General features: G+C 40.5%; 1 protein-coding gene across 2 annotated transcripts in view; it reads left to right on the top strand.

The window, feature by feature from the left end:
* Window positions 1-26,884, top strand: part of SLC2A9 (solute carrier family 2 member 9) — an 84,534-nt gene extending 57,650 nt beyond the window's left edge. For both annotated transcript variants that reach the window (XM_044418427.1, XM_044418428.1), the window contains 5 exons: window positions 3,809-3,919; window positions 7,794-7,895; window positions 11,863-11,938; window positions 15,311-15,438; window positions 22,833-26,884. In XM_044418427.1, the coding sequence (XP_044274362.1) occupies window positions 3,809-3,919; window positions 7,794-7,895; window positions 11,863-11,938; window positions 15,311-15,438; window positions 22,833-23,093 (678 nt within the window). In that variant the 3' untranslated portion in view covers window positions 23,094-26,884. The remainder of the gene's footprint in view (window positions 1-3,808; window positions 3,920-7,793; window positions 7,896-11,862; window positions 11,939-15,310; window positions 15,439-22,832) is intronic.
* The last annotated feature ends 390 nt before the right edge of the window (window positions 26,885-27,274 follow it).

Genomic DNA, 27,274 nt, shown 5'->3' with positions numbered 1-27,274 from the left:
AAGCCCTTTGTTCTTGTTTGTCAGGAAATTCAGTAACTTTCTGCAGTATCAGTCAAAGAGTTAATTAAATGTTACTGACAAACTCTTCACTGTCTGCTCTAAGTTGAAAAATACATCTCATCATTCCTTCAATAAACCTATAAAATACATCCCACAAGAAGTGTAGTTTGCTACTAACAGCAGGATTTCAGTACTAATGACAAGCTTGTTCTGTTCCCTGTTGCGGATATTTTACTGAGAAAAGACATGGAATTATCTTGTCACCTACTCTTTTTAGAGTAGCGCTGTGTATAATTACACTTACAAGTGATAAGAAAATGGCATGTACAGTGAAATAAACCAGATTTTTTCAAGGTTTGTGCTTAAAGTGCTTGAAAATTGCATAGGAGATAGAAATCTAGGCCTCTAGCAGAATGTGTGTGGTGGAGGAATCACAGAATTGGGGTAGTGTTCATTCAGTACAGGAGATAGTCAAAGGTTGAATGACGTATAGGAGACACTTAATTCTGGTTTTGAACCTTTAAAAAGTCATGTTAAGCCATTTGTGTAGGGGGTTGTGAAACAAGTTTATATAAATGTCATGGGAAAGATTTAGGGTCCAGATGTATTTATTGGTTGTCAGGCAGCATAGCCAATTATTTGGCTGGTTTTTATAGATTCACAGATTTTCATAGAAGAATAGTGTTGGAAGGGGCCAAGTAGGCCATCAGGTCCAACCCCCTCTTGGTACAGGACACCAAGTTATAACATCCCACTCAGATGACTGTTCAGTTTCACCTTGAATATCCCTAATGTGGCAGAGACCACAACCTCTCTTGGCAACTGATTCCACTGTCGTATTGCTCTAACATCTAGGAAGTATTTTGTTTGGGGGTTTTTTGGTGTCTAGCTTGAATCTGGTGTGCTGTAGTTTAAGTTAACTGATCTGTGTTCTACACTCAGGGGTGAGTGAGAAGAGATCTTTTCTTTCCTCTTTGTGACAGCCTTTGAGGTATTGGTAGAGGGCTATCATATCCCCTCTCAGTCTTCTGTTCTTCAAGCTGAACATGCCCAGTTGTCTCTGTCTCTCATCATAGGGCTTAGTTTTCAGACCCTGGATCATCATTGTTGCCCTCCTCTGAACTCTTTCCAGTTTTTCTGCACCTTTTAAAAACTTGGGTGCTCAAAACAGAACACAGTGTTCTAGGTGAGGTTTGACTAGTGCAGAGTAAGGGGGAACTAGTACCTCTCTTGTTCTTCTCTTTATGCATCCCAAAATTGCATTTGCCCTTTTTGTGGCTGCATCATGTTGCTGGCTCACATTTAACTTGTTGTCTACAACAACTCCAAGGCTTTTGTCTTTGTCCAGTCTTGTTGAGCCAAGTATTCCTTATCTTGCATTTGTTTTCCCCCTAGGTGGAGAACTTGGCAATTTGTTTTTTGAAGATAATGTCCTCTGATTAGGTGGATGATAATAGATGCCAATAACTGCTCCTTTTGTTTTTTGCTCCCTGTGTGCCAGATGTTCTGTAGGTGACTATTTGGCTCCTCCTCCTGTAATTCATTGTAGGTATAAGTGTCTTTAATGTATCGTGTGTTCCCGCCTCCCATTTTGTCCCTTCTGTTTTTCTTGAAGGGGTTGTATCCATCTATTTTTGAATTCCGCTCATGAGAGTGTCCCACCAAGTTTCAGTTATTGCTATGAAGCTGTGATTGCCCTCATGTACTTGGAGCTTGAGTTCATGTTGTTTGTTTCCCATTCTTTGGGTGTTGGTATAGAGACATCACAGTTCATTTGGGCTGTGACCTCGCTGTCTTCCTGCATTTTTTGGGATACTGTTGTTCATCCGTATTTGAGGTTTTTTCCTCTGCTGTGGTACACAACTCATTGCCAGTTGATGTTGTGCCCTGACGCACTTCTCCCTCCCCTGTGTGATTTAGTCTGAAGTCCTCCTAAAGAACTTCTTCATGTTGTGGCTAAGCACGTGCTTTTCGTACTTTGAGAGACGCGGCCCATTGTTAGTCCGTAGTCCTTCCTCCAGGAAGTTTAGCTTATGCTCCCAGAAACCAAACTTCTCTTTCTGGCATCACTTTTGTAGCTGGATATTCACTCTGAGTGTTTTTCTTTCCCTAACATTTCCTTTTTCCTGAACTGATAGGATTGGGGAAAAGACTATCTAGGTCCCAATGTCTTTTTGTTTTCCACCCTAGCGCTTCAGAGCCTGGTGTTATTTCCTCAGTATTTCCCCTGGCTGTGTTGTTTCTTCCCACATGGATGAGAAGGAAGGAGTTCTCATCAGTGGGCTGTATGAGTCGCATGCATCTGTTGGTTATATCACTGACTGGCTCCAGGGAGACTGCACACCCGGCATTTTCCCAGGTCGTCTTGACATACATATTTTTCCATTCCTCGCCTTAGGGTGTCACCCATAACTAGCACTTTTCTCTTCTTTTTGTTATTGCAAGTATTTCTTATGTTTGGTTCTGTATTGTTGCTGGCTTGGGTTGCATCTCTCCTATTTGGTTGCCCTTCAGTCTGGGTGGGTAGAGCCTCTCATATTTGCTTGTTCTTCAGTCCCTTTTTCAAGGTTTGTCAGTATTTAGCATTTCTGCATCACCAGCTGTTCTCGCAAGTCTTCCTTGAGTATCTTGAAGCGGTTCAAGATTTTCACAACTTCCCCAATTGTAGCTTGCCTTCTAGTCCCTCTACTGGTGACTACCGCTTTTTTCCATAGTGTTTTCATGTCTTTTTGTTTTGCCATAGAGTTCTCAGCCTTAGATCGTTGCTGCACCCCTAGTATTTCATCTTTTTTGCAGAGGGGAAGTTGTCAGTTCAAGGGTAGCAAGTCACAGCTCAGTTGCCCTCAGCTTTTTTTTTATGAGGGCAAGTTGCTCGCTTTTGTTGCATTTGTAGTCATTGCAGCTCACCGCCACTAGGAGGCCCTCTCTGCCCATTTTTTTCTGGTGGATGGGTTTGCAGCAGTTCTTGTAGCTTTCCCTCTCCCTTTTTGATCCTGCAGTAGAGGCTCATGCTGGCTTCACCAAGGACTGGAAGATAGGCTTCCTGGGCATGGTGGGAGAGGAGGCAGCAGCTTTGGCCATCTTTACTGTGGCCTTTGCCTGCAGGGTAACATGGGGCTGCTGTTGGCCCCATGCTTGTCTTTTTGGTTGGGGGTTTGCTAGGGAGGAGCCTCTGTTGCCGTGGCTCCAGTGACAGTGGAGTTTGCTCAGAAGAGCACATTCATGGGAAGGTGGGAGAGAGAGTCCGGCTGCAGTTGGAGGGCAGCCTGGTGGGTCATTTTCCCCTTCCCCCACAATTGACTCCCCCCAGCTCCAGAGTCAGAGGGCAGCCGCCTGGACTGGGGAGCACGAGAACCAGAGTCACTTGGCAAACTACTCACTTGGCTCTTCCTTTTGATTTTTCTCCATCTTTGTGCCTGGCAGGCCTGGCACTGTGGGGGAATTTCACTTTTCTCTCCCTTGTCATGAGGTTCTAGAGAGGAATGTTTGATCCCTCAACTGTGGGGGGACCCATCAGGGTCAGGGGTAAGTGGCAGCCATGTTTTTCACCCCTTTTCTCCCCTATTTTGTCTGAGCGCCAACCTTGATCAAACTCACTGTGGCCATGTTTGTATATGTTTTCTAGATTTAGCCCTATGCTAATATACTGGAGTAGGATAAACTCAAAATAACATATTAAAATATGTATTTATTGTCCTCCCCCTGTTCATCATTATTGAGGCATGAAATGTATGTAGATCTAAATTTTAATTAGATACTGAAAAATCATTTTTGAATTGTGTAACTGAAAACTGACTTCTTGTTACAGATTTGGTTCTACACAAATGATATTTTCAAGGGAGCCGGACTAAGTCAGGAAATGATCCCATACGTTACCTTAAGCACAGGAGCTGTTGAGATTTTGGCCGCTGTTTTCTCAGTAAGTGCTATGATGAGTGTATCCGAGGCTGCACTGTCTTCAGGACTTGCTCCTCAAGGAGGTGCACCTGGCACCATTCTTGTTTTCTTTTCAGCACCAGGTTTCACCACCATTTTATCTGCCAGAAGTCTTGCTATCTGCTTTAATCTTGCTTTTGCTATACTTGCCACTATGTTCTGCATTAATTTTTATTCTAATTGCTGAATGGTGGTTTATTGTTTTTCTTTATTTAAGTATAACTGCATTATTGTAATATGTTTTTGAAATTATAAACCACCCAGAAAGCCCAATGGACTGGGGGTGGGTATATATAAATATGATAGATAAATAAATAACAAAGTCACAATGGTCTATTGGGGGTTCTGTATGATTCCAGACCCTTGGGGTTGGCATAAAGTGGGCTCTCTGGGGTCATGTGAATGTATTTTCTTCTTTGGTGCAGCACTCTCCTCCAGTGGACTTCCAAGTAAGCCCAGGCCTGAGTTTGATCAGCTTTAACCCAAGTTTTTCTCTAATTCTCTTCAAACCATTGTCCAAAGTGTTATAGGTGCTGTTTGTGCTCTGTTGAATGGAACAATCATTGTGTGTGTCTTTGCCTGGTCATCTCCATACTCTGGTAAGAGTTCAATAGGAGTGCCAGCCATCACAGCTGAGGAAGTTCTTGCGGGAAATGATCTGAAGCAATCAGTTTCTGGGGGCAGATCAATTTAACTGGCTTCCCGTCCTTCAGATGGACATGCCCACTGAAAGTATAAACCTCTCTAAGAAATTATCCATTCATGGCAAGGGGGCTGCGGAATGTCCTTTCACCCACAATTCACCACCTCACTCAAAGAGCTTCAGCTGTGGCACAGTATAGAAATGAAATAAATATAATAAAATAAAGAAAACCCAAGATTTAAAACGTGCTGTACCAAACCTGTCAAGTTGGTAATATTGAGGGACAAACCCATGGTTGTCATGATGGCTCCAAAGTCCTGAGCCTTAACTACATCTTAAAGTTCCCTAGGAGCAAAAACCTGGGAAACTTCCTCTCCAAATCTGAAATAATAAGAAATGAGATTTAGGGTAATGTAATGATCAGCACACCAATATAACCCCCACCCTGTTCTGGGTGCCCAATTCCAGGTACTAACACTTTAAATTGGAGGTCTACCAGACAGTGAACTTGAATATGGAGAATAACATTCTGTAAACTAGTGTGACTTGCCTTGCCTTCATTCCCAGAACATCAAATCTGTGTTGGTTCTATACAGAGAACTAGACAGGTGGGACTAACTAAGCCCATGTCACCCATCCAGCTCTTAGCAATGCAAACCAGGTCAGCACCAGCATTCAGGATGATCCAAGATAATGTTTTCTTGTGTAATGCTGGCTTATAGCATGGAGAACCTATGGCCCTCCAAATGCTGTTGGACTACAATGTCTGTCATCCCTGGCCATTTCTTGTGCTATCTAAGGCTGATGGAATTTGGAGTCCAGCAACATTTAGGAACAGTAGTTTGCCCACCTCTAACCTAAAGGCTGTCTTGTAGATAGGACAAGCAGAGTAATTCTGAATGGAAAAAGAGTGGGAGTTTGCACAGACCTGATTATTTGTCCTGCTTCCTTCACCAAGACCTGCAGCCATACCATAGCTGGAAGTACCTGGCTCTCACTAACAAAACCAACAGTAAATCTACGCAGTTTGAAGCGACAGAAAACAAAGCACAATAGACTTGCTTCTAGGACCCATAGCAATGTTAGCAGCATCTACATCAATAATGCCCCAAAATAGTGATGTTTAGAAGGAACTATTCCACAGATGGCAGACCAACCTCATGATCTCATCTCAGCACAAAGAGGCTGCTCACACCTAACAACCTATCAAATAGACTGCTGGTGGGTTGTCATGTACAAGCGGGAGAGAACATGCAGCCTACTTTGTATTTTCTGCTTTTACTCAGCAATACACAGTTGGTTCCTTTGTAGGTTGCTGAGATATTATTCAAACAAACCAATAGGTTAACCGATTGGTTGATTGGTTGTTTGTATGCAATGGCGAAAAGTCCAAGAGCGAGGCAGTTAACTCTCAATGACTTGTGCATTGGAAGTTCAAGACCATTGTGCTTGCTTATCAAGTCTATCAGCTTACAGGACTGATAGGAAACTCCTTTCGTGGAAATGAGAAACATCTTTGATGAAGGGCTAGCTAGGAAGAACCAAGAAAGACAGTAGCATGTAATAATTAGCCATGGTAAGAGATTGGCTTTTTGACCAGATTCATAGTAGATGAATGAGTATTTAAGTATTCTTCCAAGTCCCTTCACCTTTCTCCCCCGCAAGCCAAAATTAATTGTCATGGGGTTATAGTAGCCTAACTCCGCTGATACATTAGCACAATGTAATCAGTTTCCGGCCAGAGTAACTGGACCACAGGAACTGAAACGTTAATTTCCTTGATGAAAATAGCACTTCTTTGCAGTACTCCCATTCCCTAGCTGTCATTGTGTAAATATATTTGGACTCATTCAAAGTCTTCCTCTGGCATATTTTGTTTTGCTGCAGACATTTTAGAAAGTTACCATTCCAAAAGCAGCACATTACAAAGAAATGTAGGGAGCAGACTGGAGAAGAGTGTGGCCACTCTTGGAGAGCCCTGCCTATCGTGGGAGACAGGAGAGGGTTAGAAGAGCTCTAGCACAGTAGAAGCAGTTCTGTGTGTACAGAGCTTCAATTTTGCAGCAGCTGTGGAGGGAGGAGGGGGCTCTATCCTGCAACAGAAGGGTCATCAAGGGTCATGCAATCGAGTGAGGTGCATGCATTGGCCTATCATCAGATGCACACAACAGTAACACTTCTTGATACTTGATACATCAATACTTGATGTTGTGAGCTGTCCAGAAACTCAGAGTAATTGGACGGCCTAGAAATATCCCAAATAAATAAACGTTCAGTTAAAACTTTCATAACCTTATTCATTTAATAAATGTTTTAATAAACCGTTATTTCAATGAAAATGTTTCAAGTTGAGGATGCAGGTGGCGCAGTGGTTTAAACTGCTGTGCTGCTGGGCTGGTTGATCGAAAGGTTGCTGGTTTGAGTCTGCACAACGGGGTGAGTCCCCATTGCTCCGTCCCAGCTCCTGCCAACCTTGTAGTTCGAAAGCATGCAAATGCAAGTAGATAAAAAGGAACCACTTCGGTGGGCAGGTGACAGCGTTCCGTGCACTTCAGTGTTTAGTCATGCCGGCCACATGACCACAGAAACAGTCTGCAGACAAACACTGGCTCCCTCGGCTAGGAAATGGAGATGAGCTTCGCCCCCAAGAATCAGGCATGACTGGACTTAAAGTCAAGGGGAAACCTTTACCTTTACTTTACCTTTATGTCAAGCTGTGAAACAGAAACTTCATTTTATCTGGGCATAATTTATAACTATTGCAGTAGAAGGGCATTGTTAACTGAAGCAAATTCTGGTTGGTGTGGAGCTCCACCATTGCACTCTGGGCTAAACAGTAGTGGGTTTCATTTAGAATTTTAGTGCAATTGCTTGCACAACTTCTGTTGCTAATTTGGTTCTAAAAGGCAGGCATAATCCATTGTCCCATTTCAACAGTGCTTATGCATTGGATTGTCCTCTGGATGATTTTGTGATCTAGTTCTGTATTGCGCACATGGAGAGTTAGAAACAGCATGAAGATCTTTGTTTTGTATGTTCTGCGTCAGAGTTTTTTGTTCACCTTGTGAAAATGCTGCATTTTGGTCTGAGTGACTCATCCAGTGTCCTTAAGAATCCCTGAGGATCATGGACTTTGCAAGTTACAAGAACTGACAGCATACATCCACTGATTTTGTGAGAAAATAAAACATTGTTTTTATTTTTCCCCCCTCAGGGCTTAGTGATAGAACGGGTTGGACGCAGACCGCTTCTGATTGGGGGATTTAGCTTGATGGCTCTCTTTTTTATAATACTTACTGTGTGTATGACTTTACAGGTATGTAAACACTCACTGCTGTGCTTTCTTTTAAATATCAGGTCGTTCTTGTACTTACTCATACAAGAAATGTGTTCCCTTTAGTGTGTGACTTAAACATGGAAGTTGCATTTATGGCTAACTATGACTAATATACTGTCAGTTAGTTCCTTGTTATTTATTATAATCAGACAGGGGACACACTTCATTTGTCCTTGCAGCAGGGTGGATAAAAATCAATGATTTAAAAAATAAAATATAAAATTTATATATCAGATTTTTATTTGAATTTGATTTTTTTAAAATAAAATGTTTTTATGAGGAAAAAATCTTTCTATAGTTTCAGATGCATTATAATCCAAAGCTTATTCATCATGAAATAAATATTCATTTTTAATTACGTAGTATGAGGCTGTACATTCATGCAATTTTTTTTGATAGATGAATTCCATTAATCCATTCAAAATGTCATGCTGTTCCAGAGGTTTCTGTAAGATTATTAGACATGTTTTTCTGTCTAGAAGATATTATCACATATGCTTGGTTTTACAGTTCTCCAAGCTGTGATTTTGTATCTGCCTCTTCTTCACAGCAAAAATATTATAAAACAAACATACAGAATTGAAAAAAAGACTTTAATCCCATTGTTCCTTTGCAAATCTATGTATACAAAATCAGCTCTTAAGTGCTAAGTTTTAAAAAAGCAACGAATAGAAGATTGTTGGAAGTGGAATAAATCTGCACAAGAAGCTAAGTGTGAGGAGGGAAGAGCAAGCAGTAAAAATGGAAGTGAAGCCATTTGAGCAGAATACTCCACAAGTCTTTGGAGCTTTTGGGTCTAGCCTGAGGTTTATCATATTTATTCTTCCCTGGAGGAGAAAATCCATAATGGAAGTAAGCCATAAAAGAGACCCTATTTGAGAATATTTTAATGAAGTTGCTCTGCCTATGGGTAAGGCAGGCATTCATGCAAATTATGTAGAAAACCATGATTTAAATCTAGTCTTACCAACTAGTGTTTTAAATCACGATTTAAATTGATTTGATTTAAATCAAATCCACCCAGCCTTGCAGCTTGCAAAATCTGTAGTGAGTCAGTTATAGATAAATTAACATAATATAGTTTCACTCATTACCTGCCACAATGTCTCTTAATCTGATCCTTATATAAAGGAAAAGTAGAGTGCATAACACTTTTCTATGTTCTTTTGTCAATCATGGCAAATTAGAGAAATACAAGTATTGGTCACTGGTAAGTATAATTATAGCCCAGTTCATGTTTTCTCAGAAGCAAGCTGTACTCAGTTCAATGGGCTTCTTTCCAGGCAAGTGTGCATAGGATTGCAACCTTTAAAAAGTGAGACTGTTCTTTCATAGCACAATCCTGTGCATGCTTCCTCAAGAGTAAGTCCTTTTGTGCTCAGTAGAACTTACTTCCAGGTATGGGAGCATCAAATTTCAACCTGAAATCCTGAACAGAAAATTAATGATGTATCTTCAGTAGCCTGTGAAGGTTTATTGTTGGTTACATGTCAAGAAACTGCCCTTGAGATGCATTACTAGCATTTACTTTCCAAATTTTCAAATGGATGTTTCTGAACAGTCCAAAATGAAAAGGGTTCTGAAGCAGGTCACAGAATGAAATGGAAGTAACTTTGAGTTTATGTGCTCTTGGCATAAATTATTGTACAGTTTCTTTTGTTTCAGGGGCTTCTCTCAAACTAATGAAGACTGTAATTCTGACAGTTAGAATAGCTTGCACTGGGTGAGCTTTCGGCACATTACATTTCTGTAGGCAAAGTCATGATCTTGGTTCCTCACACTAAGGTTAAAGCATACTTCCAGGCTTAATAGAGTAGAAGCAAGAGTTGCTTTAACTAGCACACAAAAGCAGTTATAGCTAAGCCATTAGCTGTAGCTTAGATGTGACAAGCTCCGTATAATCATACTATGCCCACATAATCCAAACTCACTACACTGACCAGCAGTCACCTTCTGACTACCTTTCTTGCCTGAGACCCTTTTGAACTGGAGATGTTAATGACTGAACATGAGATTTGTCCAGGTACATGCTATGTATTACTGTTCTGGGCCTTTCCAAAATGTAGTTACTGGCTTTGTAGTGAACTGCATTCCAACAGTTGAAGAATATTGCCAAATAAAAGTGCTTCCCAGTCATATGGTGATGTGTTGAAGCAGGATAAAAGCCAATAACTGACTCTAGTGTAGCTGTACCAAACTAGATAATATGTATGTAATTATGACATACTTGGTGTAATAAAAACAAAGATAAACCTAACTTTAAAAATAGAGACTTTTGTATGAGAAATTGTACTTTTCCATGCATAACTGAATGGAAACAGTGGTTGGGAAATCAGTTAAATTAGCATCAGTCAAAGTTCATCCAACATAGATATGTCAGAAGGATAGCTTTGAGAATTTTGAGAAAAGCTCTCCAAATCAAAAGATACTTAATGTATGGTAATTTATGCCCTAATAAATATATAGAAATCAACTAGGGTGATGGTTTAGATAACTAGGGATAAACAGATAAACTAGAGCGTGATTAAACTAATTAATCAAATTGTGTTGATCCCTGATGCAGAAAATATATGATGTTATAACCTACAATATCAACTGCCAGTGCTGAGTGACATTTGGGCAGGGTGGTATTTCAGTACAGGCAAAAGAGAAGCAAGGGTCAGAGTCAGAAGGTGGACTGCAAGGTCTTGCATCGGGTTAGAATCAGAAAACCGGAGGCAGAAGTATAGTGGTACCTCGGCTCACGAACCCCTCAGTTCATGACCAAATTGGGTCACAAACAAAAATTCCATTAGAATTTTGACTCAGGTCGCAAATTCCGCATTGGGTGGTGACCATGATGGCGGCCATCTCCCCACCCCCACCCCGAATGGGAAGATGGCCATGATCATGGTCGTGCTCATGCAGGGAAGACAGGCCGTCTCCCCCACCCACTGAGCGCACCAGTGATCGTGCAGGGATGACGGACACAATCATGGTCCTGCTGGGGGGTGGGGAGATGACTGCACTCGTGCTCAGGGTAGAGGGGAGGAGATGGCTGCGATCTTTGTTGTTCTTTGTCACTTTGCTTCACATTTTTCTGATTAAAAAAATAGTTACAGAATAGATTAACCTTATTTACATTGAACCTTAGGGGGAAATTTGGCTTGGTTCATGACTAGTTTGGGTCACGACCAGAGTCCTGGAACAGATTAAGTTCGTGAGCCAAGGTACCACTGCAGTAGGAAAGAACAGGTTGATGATCAGGTGCTGGATCAGAGGAGGCAAAACTGTTCTCCATTCAGTGACTTGCTCAGGCAGAGGAATGCAATCTGGAGGAGAACTACAGTTCTGTTCAAATCCCTATTGGTTTTGCAGGTCACTTGATGCTGGCTGGACTGAAGTGCTGTGGTCCCAAATTTGGCCACTTTTATGGCTGGGATGCAGCATAGCAGAGATTGGGCTGGCAATTCTCTCAACCTGAAACTTGCCCCAGTGGTGCAGGAAGTAAGATGCCTGTGCCCTCTCACATGAGCCCCTCATCCAAGACCTCTTACACTTTAAATTGATACAATAATCCATACTTCCCTTTTTACTACTTCTTTTTAAGTTGTGGATTCAGGGTGCAACTAAGTGTTAAACCCATTAATACATGCTGGGTTTATCTGATGGCAGTGCAGGCATGTATAGCATTGCATGTACTTATTAGTAAGTCTACACCATTGTGAGCATGTATTTATTGGCACAGAAACTGATAAGCACCACATTTTAATGGACAAGTTATTATGCAAACCAAAGTATTCATCTTTTGACATAAATATCTGTCGTTTTTATGGATGTGCCTAACAATCGCATAGAACCTGCTCTACAAAGCAAACCAACCAACCCCCAAACTGTGCAACTGTTTATATTGACTGTAATATGTATTTATTACACATTACTACTATCCTTCTATTGTACTTTTCAGAATCAAGCAATATGGCTTCGATACTTAAGCATAGTCTGCATTCTTGCAATAATTGCATCATTTTGCACTGGACCAGGTAATGCATTTTTAGCTTCATTTTTAACTCAGTTATCAGCTTATGACAAAATGATCTCCATATTTCCTATTTTTCCTATGGAAATTGGTGAGGTTAGGAGTGGGGAAAGAGGTTAGAAGGGGAAGGTTAACATTTAATATTTATAAGGCTAAATTGTATGTTTTATAACAAAAATGTTGACCTATCCTATTGCCCCTCCAGATGAAACTGGAAAGGCGCTACTGAGTATTAATCCTATGCTGTGGGATGATTGGCTTTGATTGTTTTGGCTGTGAGCTTAAAATATTTTTAAATGTTTCATCAAAATAGTAAATAAAGTGCAAACCTTGATTTTCAAGAGAGACATGTTCATACAGGAATATCTTCATTTTCTTAAAAGTACCATTGCATGCTTGATCATAGCTCAGGGTAGATGTGGGTACCCTTAAGGGCACAGTCCTGTACCAGCACCTATGACCACAGTCCTATAAGCTTCTGAACACAGAGGCTTTCAGTGGACTAATCTACTTCACTCACAGTTGGTGGGAGGATGAAGTGAAGGTAGAAGAAATATTTCCCAATATTATATACTGCTTTTGTGTTTTTGGAAAAGATGTAATATACTGTGCCTACACTGATTTCACAAATGTTCAGATACTTTTATTACCTGAAATATAGATATCAGTAAAACGAGCCATTTATCAATTTCTAAATAAATTAGCTTAAACAGAACAATCATCCGTCATCAGTCAGTGTGGCAATTCATCAAAGCTGCTTCAGTAAAATCTATCCAGATTAGCTCAATAGAATAAGCACTATTACCAAGTAGTAGTGCAATTGATCAAAATTAATTTGGTAGATAGAACAAATGTGCAAATATTTATTTGTATGGCTTAGTGTTCATTAAATCTTAGCTTCAGAGTTAGTTCATTCGATTAGATCCAACAGGCATAGCAATACCATCAAACAATTTAAGTTAATACTTCCAAAGATGTCAAATTAGTCTGTCCATGTAGTTAAAAAAGATTTAATAAATATATCTACCTTAGGTCATACTATTCCCATTAAAACAAAGAAGGCAAAGCTGAATACTTGCAGGTTTTTCATTAAAACTATCAGTGTAGGTTAATGGCCATGCCATAAGACCTGGCCCTGGCCCTGGCCTCTTCTGCATAACTGCCTCACCAGATTGTCTTAAATGGCTTAATCAAGTTTAGTTTCTAGCATTTTTGAAATAAGATCTAGTGGGAAATGCCATTCCCAGGAAAGTAATGCTCTGAGGCATTAATGCTCTGAGAACAGAAAGACATTTCCACAGGGATGGAGTAGAAAAGGAATCATGGTCAAAGATGTGTCATTTCTGCTGATCTTCCTTCCATAAGGCTTTAGTTAATAATTTTGTTGTTATACTTATTTATATAATTGTGGCACTCAAGGTTAAATCACAAAATAAGAATTTAGATGTAAATTAATAGAACTACTTATTTGATGATATCTTTGAATTACACTATAAAGAAATTGTGCAGTCATGTACAAAAATGAGCTTTTCTACAAAGGCCAAGATGACCTTACTCAGAATATCCCTGAGAGACTGAGAAAGCTATGTTTTAATATGTGCCCCTCCCAAAAAAACCGGGTTCATGCCTACCTTATTTGGAGTTCCAGTGGGCATTAGAACACTGACAGCCTCTTCTGAGCCATGATAGACTAAAATTCTGAAATGTTAGTGTTCCTTTGTTGTGGAACAACAGTTCGTTTTTAATAATGGTGCACCTGACTTGTACACATGGCTTGTTATGTCCCAATAATATTTCTAATAGTTCTCAAACTGCCTTCCCCCATCCTTTAGATCAATTTGTTATGAGCATTCATTAAACAGAAGATCCTTTAAACTAATATTTTTGAAGAAAATTATAACTTTAACCAAACAAAATGTTTTTCACATTGATTTTCCATAATTTTTCTGTTCTTAATAGCTTCTCATCACTTTAAGTATCATTTCATTACTACCATACTCCTGGTTATAACTTAAATAGATGAACATGTAGTATACTTCAGCATTTATGCTTTCTACAGACAGCTTCTATAACTAGTAACTTTGCACAGAATCTACATGGATGCATTTTCATTCTTGATTCCATTGCAGGGTAGGTACATGATACTCCATGGAAAAAAAGAGGAGAATGAAAAAAAAAATGCCAGAGCATTGTTATTAGACTTTAAAATCCAAAGTCTGGAAAGCCCTTTCTTAATAATATAACATTTTACCTAAATCAATGCAAAAGATTTAAGAGCCAGTGTTTTCTGGTTCTGGGAAAAAAGTATATTTCTATGATTGTGGTCCCTTTAGTTTGATGCTCACTTCTGTGTACATTTGGATATGCATCTAATTTATACCAGTGAACACTTTGCTCAAGGAAGGGATATTGGCCCCAGGCCTATAGCTGTTAACTTCATGTTCTTCAGATTTGGTTTCTTTTAAAGAGGCTGGAACCGCTCCCTCCTTCAAGGAGGCAATTACAGCCTCCTGGACCCAGGTACAGATCCCTTTCTTAATTCTGATAATGAACCAAGATGGGCAAGGGTCAAGCGTACAGGTGGTGAACCAAGGTTGACCAAGGACTTTGTGTATATCTTCAGGACCCAGGAGCTGAACCTTATCCAACAAAATTGGATCGGATGGTGCTCCAGATGGTGCTTCTTCCTGTTAAAGGAATTGTATTAAATGTGGAGTCCAGTTCATGATGAATCCAAGTGACCTTGTCTTCAAAATGCTGTGCAGATTCATCATAGGAACTACCAAGGGTTTCACAATGTCTTTCTCTGACCTAAATTGAAAAAGGCCCTGAACCACTTGGAAAAGCTCCACTGGACAATACTGAGATTAAAATCGAAGATTCTTGTGATTGTTTTTGTCTGATGTGATTGTCTTTCCTTAAAGCATCAGTTTGTGTTCCATTGTGCTCAGTAAAGAAAAAGACAGTGTAGCTGAAATGAAATATTGCAATATTTATGTTTGGTGCATTTAACTCTGTGAATTCATTTTGAAGCTGCCTTGCTGTAAAGGCACCTACAAGAATGCTTTCTAATGTACTTTTTAATGATCAGTTCCAAAACTTCCCTTTGAATGTGTGATTATGTGTGGCTCCTTTTGAGTGGGATCATCTACATTCTAGAGGTATGGTGAATCACCTCACCCACCTTATAACCTTATACTAGGGAGACTGCTGGATATAATGGGAATGTGTGAGATTGCTGTGGCAACTCTTCGGCTCAGTGTGTGCATGGGCATGCATGCCTGTGCAAGACTAGCTGAAAACCGTTGGGCTAACTCTGAATTAGCAGACATGGGACTTTACTGAAAACATCTCATTCATGTCTCTTTCCTTGCAGGTGGGATCCCATTTGTTTTAACGGGAGAGATCTTTCCACAGTCTCAAAGGCCAGCTGCGTTTATGATTGCTGGCATAATCAACTGGCTCTCCAACTTTGCAGTTGGACTTCTTTTTCCATTCATTCAGGTATGAACCAGAATTATGTCATCTAGGTAATGGTTGTAATGGCAAAAACTGACTAGGGGAGAATTAATGCAAACTCATCTTCAGTATCCTGTGGTTTAATTCTAAATGTATGTTATGATAACAAGGAACTTCCACTACAGGGAATAATTAGGTTAAGGATTATGGAACAGATTTTTTCTTCACTCTCAGTACTATGAACTTTGAATTCTCCCCCTTCCACCCCACACACCTTGAGCTGTACAGATGACCCTTACTTTAATCATATAAACCTTCCTATATAAATATATATACCCCCCCACACACACACCATATTGTGTGTGCATTTGTGTGTGTGTAATGTTTTACATGAGATTTCTCAGGAAAAGCATCTGACAGCTGCCCACTGGAAATCATTACAATACTTATTCATCAGGGACTCTACAAAGCCCTAAATGATTGAGATTCTAAGTCATTTAGAGTCTTCCTTTTCCCATGTTCCACCAGCAGCTATGAGAAGTCCTAATAATGTATTAACAGGATACAAAATTTATAGAGCAAGTCCTGTCAGACTTAAATACTGTTTAGGGCTTGCTCCCAAGTTAAGTGTTACAGGATTGCTACCAAAGACAATCATGCATTCTTTTCTTGTGGAATTATTTTAGGTCCCTGTCAGCTCACTGGCTTAAGCTTCCTCCACAGAAGCAGCAAAATACCTTTATTTAAAGTTTCCTTTTGTTACTGAGGTGAAGGACAAAATAATCCTTGCCGTTAGTGTTAGTTCACTGCACACACTGCAATTTATCCATTTTATTAATATATTTTGTGTATAGTCACCTAAGGTTTATTGAAAATGCTTCTTTAAGATTTAGAATCTACAAGATCTTTAGAACAAAAACCTGATGAAAAGTTTCTTATAGATCGCCTATCCTACTTTAGTTATCTGAGAGAAATCAGTCACTCTTGTTCATGGACTCATCATGTTGTTCTTGAGCTGTTCCTTAGTTTCATGCTGAGTAGGCAACCTTTTTAGGAACTGGGCTAGCATCACTTAGCAAAAAAGACATTTTGGAGGTGCAGATGACAGCTTAATGAAAATGTTGACCCAATGCACAACTGTTCTTTGAAAGGCAAAATTCATGTTATGCACAATTAGGAAGAAACATAAAATAGAACTGCCAGTATCATATAAAGCTATAGTGCAACTGCACTTAAAATACTTTGTAAAGTTCTGATCACCATGGCTAAACACAATAGTAGGGTTGGAAAAAATGCAGAAAACCGCGACTAAAATGATCAAGGGGTTAGAACCACTCCCCTGTAAGGAAAGATTGCAATAACTGAGAATATTTTAGTTGAGAAAAAGGCAAGTACATGAAGACATGATAGAGGTGTACAAAATTGTGTGGTGTGTAGAAAATGAATAAGAAGGCGTTTCTCTCTCTCTTTCATACTTGCACATTGGACTAGATGGACCCTTGGGCTGACTCAGCATGGTTCTTATATTGGGTCACAAGCCCATTTTGCATTCTGAAATAGGTCCATGGGCACTACCAAAAATTGTTGTGGGGGGTACACATCTACTTCTTCCTCCAACACCCTTCACTATTTCCTTTCTCATCTCTCTCTCTCACACACATGGATTCATGCCCTCTTCTTCCTCTTCCTTTTGTTCTTCCTCTTCCTGTTCCCTTCCAACTCACTATTTCCTCCTCCTTCCCCCTCCCTGCTTTGCTTGCTTCCGTCCTCCTTGCTCCCCAACTCCTGCTGCACACACCTTAACGATCTGTAGTAGGCTAACATGAAACATGAAAAGCCGCAAGCAGTTGCATGGGGATGCAGAAGGAAGGAAGGGTGGCCAGATGGACCGCATTGGCAACGTTGCACATGCACATGGCAGCAGCAGGGAGAAAAGGACCGCCAAGGTGGCAAGGAGCAGGAAAGGTAGCAGTGAGCCCGGTGCCAGGTGGAAATGAGGGAAAGAAAGGCCATGATGGTACAAAGACAGAGCAGGAGGAAGAGTCTGGGGCAAGGGAGGGGCTGTGATGGTTGAGGGAAGGGAAGGCCAGGCCACACAAGGTCTTAGAGGCACCTTATTGGCAGCCTCCTGTGGTTTAAGGTGTCTTGCATTATTATGCTGTCATCAGCATAATTATAACTATAAATTCAAATTCTTTGAATTCTTAAATTCAAAAAGGTTTGTCCTCTCAGCATGATACTTGGCACTGAGAATCATTCTGGTAAGGAGTATAATAGGGTAAAAAACCTGAATTGACAGTTTAAATATTTTGTGTTAAAGTATGGACATCTCACTGTGTCCAATCCAGAACATACTTTCAGTTTTCCTTTTTTATATAACATTATATAAAAAGTCAAGGATAATATAGGGTTACACTTATTCCTAAAGTTACCAATGCCAAAGCTCCAATGAACTCATTATGCATGAATGTGGTAACTGGGAGAGCTGTACCTATTGAATTTCTACACACATGGCATTTCCCCCATCCCCCTGTTGAGCTGAAAAACCAAGGCCAGATTGTGAGTGCACAGAGCCTAAGATCTGACATAATAGAAAAAGCATGATATGTGACACAGCATAAAGACATCGCTGCTTTCATTGTTTGTTTGTTTGTTTGTTTGAACTCACCATAGAGGGCTTGGAGGCTTGGCAGCAGGGAGAAGGAGAAGAAACAGACATTAAGGGCAAGACAGTGCACGTTTTGTAGAGAGGAGGAGGAAAGCAATGTATAAGCACCTCTCCCATGCACAAGGCACAAGTCCCCACCCTGGAAACAGGAAAGAGAGTCTAGCTAGCCCCAGGGCTCAGCAGCTGCTCCACCCAGGGTGGAAGGCAGACCAACCAACTCTAATTCATACCGACTGCACCATGCCAAATCTAGTGTCCACAGACCTGTAAACCTGAAGGAGTCAGGGCCTTAACCTATGACTGCTGTCATTCCCCTTCTGTGACAGTAGCAGTAGCCTTGGCACAGGAAACTTAGGGACAAAAACAACCTCACAGCTTTCCTAAAAAAAACATACCCACAAACAGAGGAGGAGCTGAAGCAGCAGGGTACATCCTGGACCCTCATTAGATGCCCTGAGTCCAGGAACATTTTCTGTTTTTCAGCTGGCAGGCCTCAGGTAGGGTCACAAAACACTATGCTTAGTGATGTAATTTGGAGAGCCAGTACAGATGTACCTGGTTGAAGTCAGCTACTCAAATCTGCTTCCGGGGTGGAGGAGAGTGACTTTGACCTTCCCCTCCCCAGAGAACCTATAACAATAGCCCAGATAGTGATTCTCACACATGACACATAATGCGTATTGTCATTCCTACCAGATACTGAAGACATGTACCCACATATTATCTCTGATGCTCGCTGAGATTAACACCATGTACTAAGAGTATAATTTTCTGGCACAGGAGAAAAGGGCCACACACACATTTTTTTCAAAATCAGCTTCTTAAAGATGTATATACACCCACATGCTATTAAGATTCACTTTGCAATTCTAACCCAGCTTTTATTCAGCTGTATGTAGAAGAGAGAAAATGTAATAAGGCGATTTTTCCATATCCTTGTTTCTACTTTTTGGAAAGTGGGTATTTTCATGAACAATACACAGTCACAATCTGTGCTGAGAGCAAAACTGATCTAATGAAGCCTGACAGCACATTCCAAGGACTCTCAGGTCTCATGAACTGGCAGATACTTACATTTTCTTGGTATCCTGCTTGAAGGTATATATGCCCAAAGCAGAAAACATTGTTACCCTTTCGAAAACAGTAGCACTGCTTGCTGTGGAAAGACAGGCTTGATCCTGATACATGTGGGTAGTGAAGTGACAGGCTGAACTTACATGAAAAGCCACGGTTCTGATATTTGCGTGAGTTCTCAGGACAGTCTGTTGACTCGTGTATTCATTCAGACTTTGACAGTGTAATTTGTAATACGTTTCATAGACACACAATACTAGTACTTGCCAAAACACAGTTTTACTAATCAGATAAATATATAGGGAGTTAACTGGTATCCTTGATTGCCTGACATATGACATATGATCAAGAAAATATCATCAAGTACTAAGGTTTGGAAAATACTCTTCCCCAAGGAAGAGGCAGATAAGCCCAGCCTCTTCAACTGGAGCAGTTGTTTGTATGAACACAGGTCCTACAGCATGTACAGCATAATAATTATTGCAGTAATTCACATGCATTCGCCGTTGCTTAACTGGGCCAAAAAGCAAGGAAGCCCTACCCTCACTGCCCTACATGCACCATAGAATAGAATCAGCACTCAGTTAACAATGCAAATGGTAGGGTGCTATCATGGCTGTGTTCACCTGATTGTGGCAGGAGAAACTAATCGTGATAGCGTATTTTCCTCACATGCTGAAGGAATTGCCATAATTATACTTGTCAGATCAGCTCACCATGTCATATGAATCCAGTGTGAGAAATGTTCATAAGTTTGTGTCATTAGGGTTATTTTTAATAATCTAGCAGTTTTCATCATTAGAAGACAAAATAGCTGTAATTCTGACAGATAGATTTGATATACAGGTTAACATACACCTTGAATACAGCTTTGCCTAAAATCCCTGAAGTAGCATATCTACCTGATTATTAAAACAATAAAAAGACAAATCTTTGAAAACTGTACAAATTTAACAATGTTTAACTATAAAAATGTAACCATCCTATGCATGTTCAGACAGAAAGAGTATAACTCCCATCATGCCCTGGCCAGCCCTGCTGCCTGATGAGATTGCAGGCATTTTTTTCTGCCTAGACATACACAGGATTGGGCCCATAGACACTGAACTGCCAAGTCTAAATCAAAAGGGTTAAGGGTGCGCTCCTTTCACCCTCGTGGCCAAAGCTTGTTTTCCTCCAAACTCTGATGCTTATGAGCTTCCAGTGGCAGGAGTAAGGCATCATGGAGGCAGTCTCTGCCACCACTGCTGCACCTCATTCTCTGCATTTTCTTTAGAGGGCTGTTTTCAGCACTCGAGATTTACTGCTGAGAAGGGGAGGGAAGGAGGCTGCAGCCCCAGCTGAAATTGCTGTGGCTTCCCGGCATGCCCCCATTTTCCATCTTCGCAAGTTGCAACCTTGAGGGGAAAGCAGCCGGCATGATCCGTTCCATGCTGGCTGCAACAGGCCAGGGGCTTGGACTTTTGAGTCCCAACAATAGGATCAAAGACCTGGGGCTCCAGAAAATCCTACAGTTCTCTGACAGTGCTGGGAGATTGTACTCCTTAAGTTGACAGGTTTGCCTTTTAAGAAGTTACACTCAGACCCAGCAAGTATAAATTTTATATAATATATTACTAGGAGTAAGGAAGATGATCCAGATGCCAGACTTGGTTTATAGTTTCCACAAGTATGTATTATGGTAGCTCTGGCTGCAACATTTATAAATCCTTTCTTTCAGATCTTAGAAGTATAACCCATGGTGCAAATGAAATACACTAGTCAAATTTGGTTTTGCCCACTTGGCGGAAACATAGTCCTTCCTGGTGTGGGGAACAGCAAGATTTCCCTCTGTTATTTTCTGCTGTGCAATCACATTACTAACTCTTAAAGTTTTATTTGCCCACATGAATTGATTAACTAAAGGAAATACTTTGCTTAACTTCTCTTGAATGATTTTAAGTAGAAAAATATGATTGGTTAAGAATGTCAGCATGATGATAGCTCTAAATTGATTATCTCATATGATGGATGCAGGGAGACATATTCCTAATATTGAATTCCCAAAAATATGGTATATAGTGACGATGACTAAAATCACAACAATTTTAGGACATACAGAGAAAGTCTTCCATTTTCTTTGCAAACAGATTAAGTAATTTTGTGTTTTGTAAAATGTACTTATAGAAATGATGGCATGAAACTATGCATAGAATCATAGAATAGTAGAGTTGGAAGGGGCCAGAAGGCCACTGGGTCCAGCCCCTGCTATTGCAGGACACTAAGCTACACCATCCCATTTAGACTGCTGTTCAAATGCTTTTTGAGTATCTCCAGCAAGGGATAGCTCATAACTTCCCCAGGTAATAGTTTCATTGTTGTACTGATCTGACAGTGAGAAAATTCCTCCTGGTTTCTTTTAAATTAAATCTATTATTCTGTGTCCTGCACTCTGGAATGAATGAGAAGAGATCTTGTCTTTCTCCTTTGTGGCAGCCTTTCAAGTACTTGTTGAGAGCTACCATATCTCCCTGCAGTCTTCTCTTCCTGAGGCTGAAAATGTCCCCTTCTCTCAATCTTCCCTGATAAGACATTGCCTCCAGGCCCTGAATCATCCTTGATGCTCTCCTCTGTACCCTTTCTAGTTTTTCTGCATCTTTCTAAAAACATAGGTGCCCAGAATGGAACACAGTACTCCAGGTGTGGTCTGACTAGTGCTGGCATATTTCTAGGTCTCTCCACTCCATTGAGTTAAGCTTAGGTCATAAAAATATGGATTTATGTAAAATATGCAGACATGAAATCTGCATATATTTCCCTGACCCTATTTCCCTCCCCACAAGCATGCTTAAACTTGCCAGTAGTTTTTCCTTTTTAAAAGCAACTCTTTTTATTGTTGTTTTATTTTATTTGGATAGCTGTTAAAAGTAAGTGTTCATGAAAAGGGGGTGGGATGCAGTTCTCTCTTTTCTGGAGTACTTGGAGGCCCAGGTGAGTGTAGAAAGGGTGGAGGGCACTGAGAACTGTTAGGGCAATACTAAGGACTGGAGGATCATGTCCCAGAAATGTACTTGTACCCTTTCAAGAAAAAGAGCTCTTCACTAATTTGCTTTTTAGTTCAACCACTCACCAATTGACAGCTGTCAAGTTTGTGCAAAGTAACCTGTATGCAGCTTTGCTTGGTCAGTGTACTGTACTTTGACAGCAGACCTGACATTGGCCAGGCAAGATTCCACTTTTTTCAGGCAGCTGTAAGCACACACTTATACAACCTGGAAAGACCAGCATTTAAAAAACAAACAAGCAAGCAAGCAATGAGTTCAGCTGCACATATTTTTGCAGTCTCACTTTTTAAAGGTCACAAGCCAGTGGTGGTTGGTCCAAAATGCTGCAGGAGCAGCAACCTGGACAACAGCAACAAGGGGGTTCTGCCATTTGCTCACTGCTTCAGGCAACCCACAGTATCTTACACATGTAATCATGAGAGCCCTTCATCAGGTGACACAACCCACCATGGTTAGCTATCTTTGATGGGTTGCCTTATCGTGAAAACTCAGTCAAAGTAGACGCTGGGAATGAAATGTTTCTTGAAGTCAGTACTAGACTCCCTAATCCAAGAATGGGAGGCTTTTGGAGCAGTAGCTGCTATTTGATAAGAGTACTCAGAACATAGTCAGAGGAACTTTTTATAGCATGCCTTTTTGCTTTGTGTTTTCAGAAAGCTTTGCAGACATATTGTTTCCTGGTCTTTGCTGCCGTCTGTCTTGCTGGTGCCACTTTCCTTTTCTTTGTTTTGCCTGAAACAAAAAACAAGACTCTGGCTGAAATCAACCTGGCATTTGACAAAAAGAAGAAGGTGCCTTTAGAACTCCGTGAAATGGATCATCAGTTTGGAGCCAAGGGAAAACCAAGTGAAGAACATGAATCCAACTCATCTTCCACACTGGAAAATGGAAAAGTCAAGAGCAGAGTAGTCTAAAGCTGATTCTTTAATATTATTTTTGCATTGATATGAAAATTACTCTTTCAGCACAGACTTTTTTTTTTGTTTGCCTTAATGTGGTTGTGTGGGGGTGCTAGGGGGCAGTGTTTTTGTAACTGGGGTTGATCTGTGGTACAAGATGTGGGAAGGTACAATGCAATATTAACAAAGGCAAATAATGGAAAGTAGAGTTGTTTAAGAAAGGGAACTTTCCATGGATTTATTTAAATATATACAAATCAAACGTGCAGACAGAAGTGGCCAGTCACATTTCAAATGGGATGCACTCAGCAAAAATGGGTTGCCATCTCTCTTCATGAAGGCCCACATATTTCAAGTTTTTGGTGCCTGTCACTGAGGTTCGTTCATCACTGAAAATAATCTACCGCTGGCCTTACTATCCCAGCCCACTGACTTGCCATTTGTGGAATAAGAGGCCCATTAATTTTTCTGAAAAACTTTTCCAAGATGCTACTAAGTCTGAAGTAGCAAAGCTGTGGCAGCAGAGTCAAAGACAGCATAGGGAAAAATCTCACCTGTAAAGCCGTTTGCATCTTGGCTATGGCTGGCTCGCTCTTTTCACTTACACCTGCAGGAGGAGTGGTAACAGCAGCCAGCAACTTTCCACGTGGCACACAGCTCAAGAGATATATACTGCTGCAATAAAGTAGGAGGCATTCCTGCAAAACTACAGTGGAAGTTTCGTCCATCATGGAGATGGTGACTTCTTCCATGTTGGATCATCAGATCAAGAGCTGCTCACTTGCTGGGCTTTTAGCAATTTTCTGAGAATTATTTTGAAAGGAAGAACTGTTAAACATGTAACATTATGTGTCATGATGGATTTCTTGGAATGTAAAGTGAGTCCACATATTCAATTCTCAGGTCTTACGATCTTTTTCTCAGTCCCTTCTAAATGAAATCAGGTCTCTGCTATGTTTTTGTGAGGATTTTTTAAACATTCATTTACAAACAGTTGTTGTTGGAGCATCTTTGTAAATAAAATTAAACTGTCCTTATTTTGAAACTTGACCAACAATATATAGTGTATACATTTATCTTTAGCTGGATCCAGTCACTGTAGTAGTATAAATAGTTTATGTTTGGATTGTGATAATTTTTTAAATGTGATCATTTTTAATGGCATACAGATAGTTAGCTCTAAAGAGCGCAGAGTTTCAGAGGACAGATTCCAGTAGTCTCGGCATTGACTGCCAGCCTGGATGCCAGGCTTGCCCAGCCTAGCTCTGTGCAGCAGTGCCAAAGACGTGGCTTATCTTTAACCAAAACATCAAAGGGAAATTGGCACTGTGTTTGCATCAAAATTGTACTGTTAGCTTCACTTGAACCACACTGAAATCAAACTGGAAAAATTAGGATCAATAATTGATCCTAACTCACTGTGGAAACCACTAATTGTTTGGAGCTTGAACTAGGTCCTTACTCTGCATTCTCTTATTTCCTTTATTTTTCCATTCTGTATAATTACTGTTTGTCTGAGCAGGGCTTGTACATTCAGTTGAGCTTTGTTTCGCTTTAGTGTTGGGAGTTAGAAGCATGTCAATATGCCCGGATTTGGTTCATCTTAGGACGTGCATGCCGGCCTTTCAAAGCTCTAGATGCCACAGAGCAGCTACATTTCTGTAATAGTGCTGTTGATGGGTAAATGGAATGTGATAAATAGACCTCTGAATTGGATGTAGCTGAGGCTTAACCTGAGCCTCCATTAAAACAAAGTGCAGCTCCCTTTTCAGCTTCCTAAAGACTATCGAGACTGTTCCCCCAGCACTGCAAGAAAAATAGGGATGGCAAATGAAGCCTGGCACCTGTCTGCACAGCTCTGGGGAATTGCCTGGTCTTTAGTGGCTGGGGCTGGCCAAGATTATGCCCCTTCAGTATCAATTGCCAACTCTCCTATTCCAATGGCTTGTCACTGATGAAATGTTTGTTCTGCTCTGTTTTTGCCAAGCCTCCAGCCTTGAAAGTTTCCCTTATCCAGTCCCAGGAGCACTGTTTCAGCATACCTGGTGGTCTGTGGAAGCAATTTCCCAGAGTATCGGTATGTTCTGTTTCCTCACAACCAGCTTATTGTGCCTCACCTAGTACTGCTTGAGACTTGCAGGTGAGCCATGTGCTCCTGTGTGAGAGTTGTCCATGTAGCTGCTAGGAGATATCTAGACACTTAAAGCACATGCATGCGTGTGTGTGTGTGTGCGCGCACAGAGAGAGAAAGAGAGGGGCGGGGAACTAGCTTAGTTCCAGGATTCTTGCCTCCTTGGTTCCTAACAATTGCAGCCTCATTGGTTCTTAACAATGTCCAATTATAGCATGTGTTGAACTATTAAATACTGATAAAGGCAATTTAAAAATGTGGGCATGCTGACCTCAGTAAATTTTACTAAGCTCTTGAAGGGCAGGATTTCCTTTATAACTGATTGCACAAATATTTGCAATCATATCCAAATAGACTGTGGAGTTTTCTAAGGCTGAGACAACATCCAATGTTTTATTCACCATGTCCATTTTTCTTGTAAAATGATAATCATGCCTCTTTGTAGAACTGCCTATTAAAAATGATGAAGAAATCCAGGCTTCTAGTGCAGGTGTGGATGGGAATAAACAGGCTTCCTCCCAAACAAAATACAAGAGCACTTTTTTAGCTCAGCTTATTTTATGTGGGCAATTGAGTTTTGAATGTTTTTTTTAAAGGAAAATGGAGGCTAAAGCAATCAGCATGCTTGAGCCTCTTATAGTATGCTGGAGGGATGCTTCGGGCTGTGCATGGGTGCACTGTAAGGCTTAAAAATTCTTCTCACGCAGACTTGCATACTACATGGGGGTGTTTTAGAAGGGTGTTAGGCCTTCAGGCAGGATCCAGGTTCAAGACTGGCCACCAGCCTCATGCTCAAGCCTTTTCATACTGGAAAGAGGAAGAAGGTTTCAAAAAGTATTTTTAAGTCCCTTCCTGGAACAGTCCTCTTCCTTTTTGTGATCTGGGACTGCAGTGCTACAACTTAGCTGGAGGAAAGCACTTCTATAGGGCTCTAGGAACATATTTGCAATATGTTATTGCAATTCTCACTTGTCATTTCTTTTATGAACCATTCCATGAGAGTGGATCTAACAGAGCTTAATGTGAAGTATAAACTCCTTTTCTGTGGAAAACTAATTTTTCAAAAGGGAAATATTCCATGTTAGTACATGTTAGAGCAGTATTCTAACCTTTTCAGGTCATAGTTAGCCCAAATACTCATTTGGGGAGTCAGTTCTTAATTTTTACTATATATCTATAAAGCTGCTGTTGGAATCTACCTTAGACAGACTGTGAATCATGGTGGGTCCCAATCCACCAGTTGATCAGTATGGAAAGAAACACTTCCATCTGCCAACCATCTGGAAATCCTTGTTTCTGCAGACCCTCACAATTTCCATTCTTTTGCTGTGATAACTTCAGTAGGATGAGAAAATGAGCACCACTGATATCTGTTAGGATATGTTTCAATAAATGCTAACCTTAGGTTGTAATCCTATACCTATATAACAGAGGAAGCACTACTTTATAGTAGTGTTTATTGTTAAAACCAGGTAACTGTTAGCTTATGGGGGTTTTGTTGTTGTTGTTTTGTTTTTGTTTTGTCTCTTCAGTGGCTTTCAGGATTCTCATGTACCATCTAAAAGTTTAGGTCTTGAATCCAACAAATAATGGGGTCAATATATGCATGTGACAAATGATACAATGAATGTAATCCACAATTAATAAAGTATGGCTGCTATTTTTTTACTTAAGTTTTCTTTAGTTTTACTTTGACTCATGTGCATCTAAAGGTAAGCATGCCACCATATCAATTTATTAACCACCCAGAAAAGGAGACACATAAAGTATCTGCTATAGAAATATGATGGTGCATGCTTTCTTCAAAAGCATCTGCTGAAACTTAGGTTTTGTGAAGGCTTTTCTCAACTTTGGAAAAGTGATATTTGATAAAGAATTAGACCTTTGGTGATTCTTGTATATAGTGGCAATACACTGAGAATGTTGTTCAGTCACAAAATTGCGTCCGATCCATCACGTCCCCATGGACAACATTCCTTCAGGCTCTCCTGTCCTCCACCATGCCTCAGAGTCCACCCAAGCCCACATCCGCTGCCCCAGGGACTCCATATAGCCTCATCCTCTG

The sequence above is a fragment of the Varanus komodoensis genome, unplaced genomic scaffold, assembly GCF_004798865.1.
Source record: "Varanus komodoensis strain SLA01 unplaced genomic scaffold, ASM479886v1 scaffold9, whole genome shotgun sequence".
Classification (NCBI taxonomy): domain Eukaryota; kingdom Metazoa; phylum Chordata; class Lepidosauria; order Squamata; family Varanidae; genus Varanus; species Varanus komodoensis.
The sequence above is the reverse complement of the archived record's forward strand: the minus strand, read 5'-3'. Positions and strand labels throughout refer to the sequence as shown.